The sequence below is a fragment of the Fringilla coelebs genome (assembly GCF_963513975.1).
Source record: "Fringilla coelebs genome assembly, chromosome: 9".
Classification (NCBI taxonomy): Eukaryota; Metazoa; Chordata; class Aves; order Passeriformes; family Fringillidae; genus Fringilla; species Fringilla coelebs.
The window spans coordinates 19,377,572-19,382,799 of NC_140067.1; the positions used below are offsets into that span (position 1 = coordinate 19,377,572).

Consider the following 5,228-nt stretch of genomic DNA (forward strand, 5'->3'; position numbering starts at 1 on the left):
AAAATGGAAGAGCTTCTTCCAGGTGTTTCCTTAAACATGACTTACACAGTCCTCTAAGAGGGAGAACGGAGGTAGCATACTGGATGCTGCCTTTGGCCATTGCCTTTCTGGGCCTACTCGGGGGGCAAGAAAGCCGGCGGGCGGGAAGCTGCCCCCGGCGTCCCGCCAGGCGCAGGAGCCGTGCTCGGAGCAGGCCGGTCCGTGCCAACACCTCCTTCCCCGGAATGCCGGGTGCGCCCGGTGCCGGGAGGCGGTGGCTCCCAGGTCAGGGACGGCTGGGGCCCGACCGCGGCGTCCCCGTCCGCGTCCCCCGGCCGGCAGCGGAGAGTGTCCCGCGGGGGAGTTCTGCGCGTTCCTGCGGGGCCCGCTGCTCACGCCCCGGCGGGCGGGACGGGGCAGGGCCGGGGCGGCGGGCGGGAGCGTCCCGCCGCCGGTAACTGGGCCGGGGCGGGCTGGGCGTGCAGTCAGGAGACTGGGAATCGGAAACGGGGAGGAGAACAGCAGCTGCAGAAACATTAAAACCACCGAGTCCCCCAGCCCGCCCACCGGAGTTGCTCCGCGGGCACGCAAGATGTGCGGGGCCGGTCTGGGCTCCGCGCCGCGCTTGAGCGAGGTAAGGCTCGGGGAACCGCGGCCGCGCACTCCGCGCACCGCGGGGACGCCTCCAGTCCCAGCGCTGCGGTCCCCGCTCGGCGCGACCCCCGGGGCCGCGGAACAAAACAGAAGGGGTGGGGAGGAGGCTACCTGGACGCCGGCGTGCCCGGCTGCGTGCCGCAGGCGGCGGAGACTGTGCGGGACGGGAGCAACGCGCGCTAGAGACCGAAGCGGAGCCGGAGCGGTGCGAGTCTGAGCCCCGGAGCCGTGCGGGACAGGAGCGGTGCGGGACAGGAGCGATGGGAGTTTAATGCCCGGGAGCGATGCGGACTGGAGCCCGGGAATAGTGCAGGGAGCCGAACCCACTGCGTTGCCCGGCTTAGGCTGTAATTTAGCAAATCTGCTTGTTCTTTCCTTGCGTGATATTATGTGTTTGATTCTGTTTAAATGTCTACTACAAAACTTTTATATGTAAGGAGGGTTTCCTCTATATGCGTATTCCTTAATTATGCCCATTTCAAAAGCTTGCGATACTAGTTACTTAAATGCAAGGGGGTTTTTTGACATTCTTTGTTTCAGACCCATGGAATGGGCTTGCTCTCTAGTTTAATTCCATATTTTTCTTGTTTCTCTAAACTTTTTACTGTTGTGGGCTTTGTAAAGTATATTCTTGTATTTAGCAAGGCTACCCCTTACCTGTTTACAGCTTTGGGATGATCTCTTGTTTATATTTACATCAGTGAATTTACCACTGTTTGAGATGGCATCAGTAAATTGCATAACTATCCCCTTCCGAAGTGTATTCAGACTTTATTAATGGAGGAGAATGCAGGTCTTCTGTCAAGTAATTTCTGTGCTGACTTTCATATATTTAGAGTTAAATCTAATCAAGCAAGCCCTTTCCCTTTTTTAATCTCTGCTGTTGTATTTCCCACTGAAGAAAAAAGACTAGAACTTAACTGCTGGGGAGCTTTGAGATCTTTTGTGTTGGAAGAAGTCCAGCAATACAATCCTTGCTGATTCCAACTTGTTCAGTTCTGCATGACAGAATTTTTTTTGTCTTATTAGCTTTACCTATTGAATATGCCTAACCACCTTTTAAATGTATTTTACCAGCTGAATGAAATTGATTCACGTGTGAATACATTTATGACTCTGATGCACAGTTAAAACGGCAGATTATCTTAAACCCTTTAGCATTTGCTACACTGTTTGTCTTCCTTCTTTTAAGTCTGGGTTTTGTGCCTCTCGTTCTCAGGGCTGCAGTTTGTGAGGCCGCGCAGCAGTGCCGGGCAGGCTGTGGGGCCAAGGAGTTGCGGGGCAGCCACCGGGTTTGCAGTCCGCGTCACCATCCGGTGACCGCTGGGGGAGCAGTCCCCAGCCAGGCACCATGAACTCCGGCACCACTGCCCCGCAGAAGGTCACCAGCAACCCCACCAACACTGATGTCAACTATGTCATCAAAGAGCATTATAATTACACGGGAAAGCTAAATGAGAGTGTGGACACTGGAATTAAAGTGACGTCGGTGGTTTTTATCATCATTTGCTGCTTTATAATCTTAGAGAACATTTTTGTCTTGCTTACCATCTGGAAAACCAAGAAGTTTCACAGACCCATGTACTATTTTATTGGGAACTTGGCTCTTTCAGACTTGCTGGCTGGTGTGGCTTACACTGCCAACCTCCTGCTATCTGGACACAAAACCTACAGCCTGACCCCCAACCAGTGGTTTGTAAGAGAAGGCACCATGTTTGTTGCCTTGTCAGCTTCTGTGTTCAGCTTGCTAGCCATTGCCATCGAGAGATACATCACCATGCTGAAGATGAAACTCCACAATGGCAGCAACAGCTTCCGCTCCTTCTTGCTGATCAGTGCGTGCTGGGTCATCTCCGCGATCCTTGGGGGGCTCCCGATCATGGGCTGGAACTGCAAGAACCTCTTGTCCAACTGCTCCACTGTGCTGCCTCTCTACCACAAGCACTATATTCTCTTTTGCACAACTGTTTTCACTGGCCTTTTGTTATCTATTGTGGTCCTCTACTGCAGGATCTACTCCATGGTGAGGACTAGGAGCCGCAGGCTGACATTTCGGAAAAACATTACCAAAGCTACCAGGAGCTCAGAAAAGTCACTAGCCTTGCTCAAGACAGTGATCATAGTCCTGAGTGTCTTCATTGCCTGCTGGGCTCCTCTGTTCATCCTCCTTTTACTGGATGTGGGGTGCAAAGTGAAGGCCTGCCCAATCCTCTATAAAGCAGAGTATTTCTTAGTACTGGCTGTGCTCAATTCAGCCACGAACCCTATCATCTACACCTTGACAAACAAAGAGATGCGGAGGGCTTTCATCAAGATTTTGTGCTGCTGCACATGTCCCCCAGCAGATTCTGGGACCAAATTCAAACGGCCGATCATTGGGGGCATGGAGTTCAGCCGGAGTAAATCTGACAACTCCTCACACCCACAGAAGGAGGACGGTGACCATCCTGAAACCATCATGTCTTCGGGCAATGTTACCTCATCTTCTTAGGAGTAACCATGGGGGTGTATTTCAGAGTTTTCCTCTGAAATCAGGGAGCTGGGACGCCTCCTGCTCACAGCAGCAGCGTTGGGCTGAGTGAGCAAGTAGCATTAGTTCTAATGAGGCAAACGGTGCACTTGCGAGGCTGGAGTTCAAGAAATGGGACACACTGTTCTGGCTTGAAAATCTTTTTCCCTGGAGCATGTTTTGTCTTTGCGCTGAGGCAGCTCAGGATTGTCAGGCGCATTCATATCCTGAAATCTCCTTAGTAACTCTGAAAGACTGATGCCTTGGTGAAATGATGCCTGGTGTGTGTGAGAGAAAGAAAGAGGGGGAGGAGGGAAAGGGAGAATGAATCTTTTTTTTTTTTTTCCCTGTGAGAAGAATGTGAAGTTTTTTCTCTTCACAGCAAACCACTGACACAAAGATCTTTCTGTACTGAATTTAGTGGTGGCTCTGGTATCGTTGGTAAGAAGTGTGTTTGTTTAGTACATAACATGGAAGGAGATCACACAAATATAACTTAGACCACATGCAACCATAATTGGCATAATTTTGCAGAGCTTTTAGTTAAGTCATAAGGTTTTGTTTGCAGAGTCCAAAGCTCTTGGGGTTTTACTTAGCAAGATCATAGCTGTGAATTTTTGCTGTCAGTCTGTATTACATTTGAAGACCATGAGCTAGATTCTGCAGTTACTTTCGCCTGTACAATTCCATTGGCTGCGTCACATTTAATGGAGTAGCTCAGAAGGGCATTTGGCCCCATATTTTGATTGCCTTTTTATTCTATAGCATTAAATAAACTGCATTATCATGAAAAATGCAAGAAAGAACTAAATATCATTTCTCTTCAAGATGACTTGAAAGTCTACAAAATAGTAAAAAAATACTATTGACAACAGCGGGATTTTTGCCTAAGTAAGAAGAGCTAAAAGCTGAAGGGGTATTTCAGTGTCAGTTTCACAGTCTTTCCAAAAGTTGGAAAATCAGTTGGAAAATCAGATAAGAGTACGTTGGGCTTCAGAAAAAATAAAAAGAAAGTTGAAGTGAAATGACTATAGATAAATGCACTTCCATAACAAAATGCAATACATTTTGGCACATTTTATTAATGTTTATAATTTCAGCAAAGATGTCTGTATTTTATCATGGAAGAAGTACCTGTTGTTAAATTGAATGTATTTGTTTTACAGCATCATTTTTACTTCTCTATTTTTCTAACCTGTGCTAATGGGGTTGAATGTGTACAATGTAAATAAGATACAGGAGTCTTCATGCGCCTAGAGTGTTACTATAACAAATGTGGTATATCTGGGGTAGCTGAGAGCAATTGACTTATCTACAGTCATCAGCAACTCCTAGGACTGGTATTTGTAAAGAAAATGTATTGCCTTTGTAGTAAAATTTCCAGTGCAATTAAACTGTTGGGGTTTTTTTTTCTGGTTTAAAAAATAGTATTTAAAATGTTTCTGACTTTTATTGTTCAATTTGCACATAGCTTTATTGACTTCTAAACATTAATAAACTGATTTTTTAAATGAGTCTGTTATCAGATTACTAGCAGTTTTGGACTATTGTGGTAGTTTCATGCCATGTGTGGTTTCCACAGAAGTCAGTGAAAGAATTCCTTGATTTTAGTACATGCTGGGATTAAGTCCTTTCCGTGGGGACATAACGTGGAATGTCACAGGATCATGTGAAATACAAAACGAATTTTAAGCTATAACTTTCTTGTCAGCATGTGCTGTATGGCTGAAATGCCACTAGAAGAATCTCTACAAGAGCAATTCTTCTCTGACAGCCAATGAATTACAAACAGAAGGAAACCAGACAGTTGCTAGTTTTGCCACGACTGCCTAGAGTAGAAAAGTGAAGTAATTCACTTGTATCACCAATATAATTCATAAGTTCAATTCTTAGCTTATTGCAAACGTCAAGGAAGTTTATGAAACACAGGATGGTGGCTCAGCTGCGCGAGCGCTGCAGCTCCATTGGGTCTGCCAGCGAAGACCGTGGCAGTGTTGTTGAACAGATACTGCGTTACTTCTCCCAAAGGTTTGACTTCCATTTCCTTTCTCGTGGCTGTTCCCTCTCAGAATTACTTTTAAGTTCC

General features: G+C 46.9%; 1 protein-coding gene across 1 annotated transcript; it reads left to right on the forward strand.

The window, feature by feature from the left end:
* The first annotated feature begins 480 nt into the window (after positions 1–480).
* Positions 481–4,656, forward strand: S1PR1 (sphingosine-1-phosphate receptor 1). The gene is made up of 2 exons (XM_084211001.1): positions 481–613; positions 1,853–4,656. The coding sequence occupies exon 2, from the start codon at positions 1,985–1,987 to the stop codon at positions 3,122–3,124; it is 1,140 nt and encodes a 379-aa protein (XP_084067127.1). The 5' UTR covers positions 481–613; positions 1,853–1,984; the 3' UTR covers positions 3,125–4,656.
* Positions 4,657–5,228: the final 572 nt, after the last annotated feature.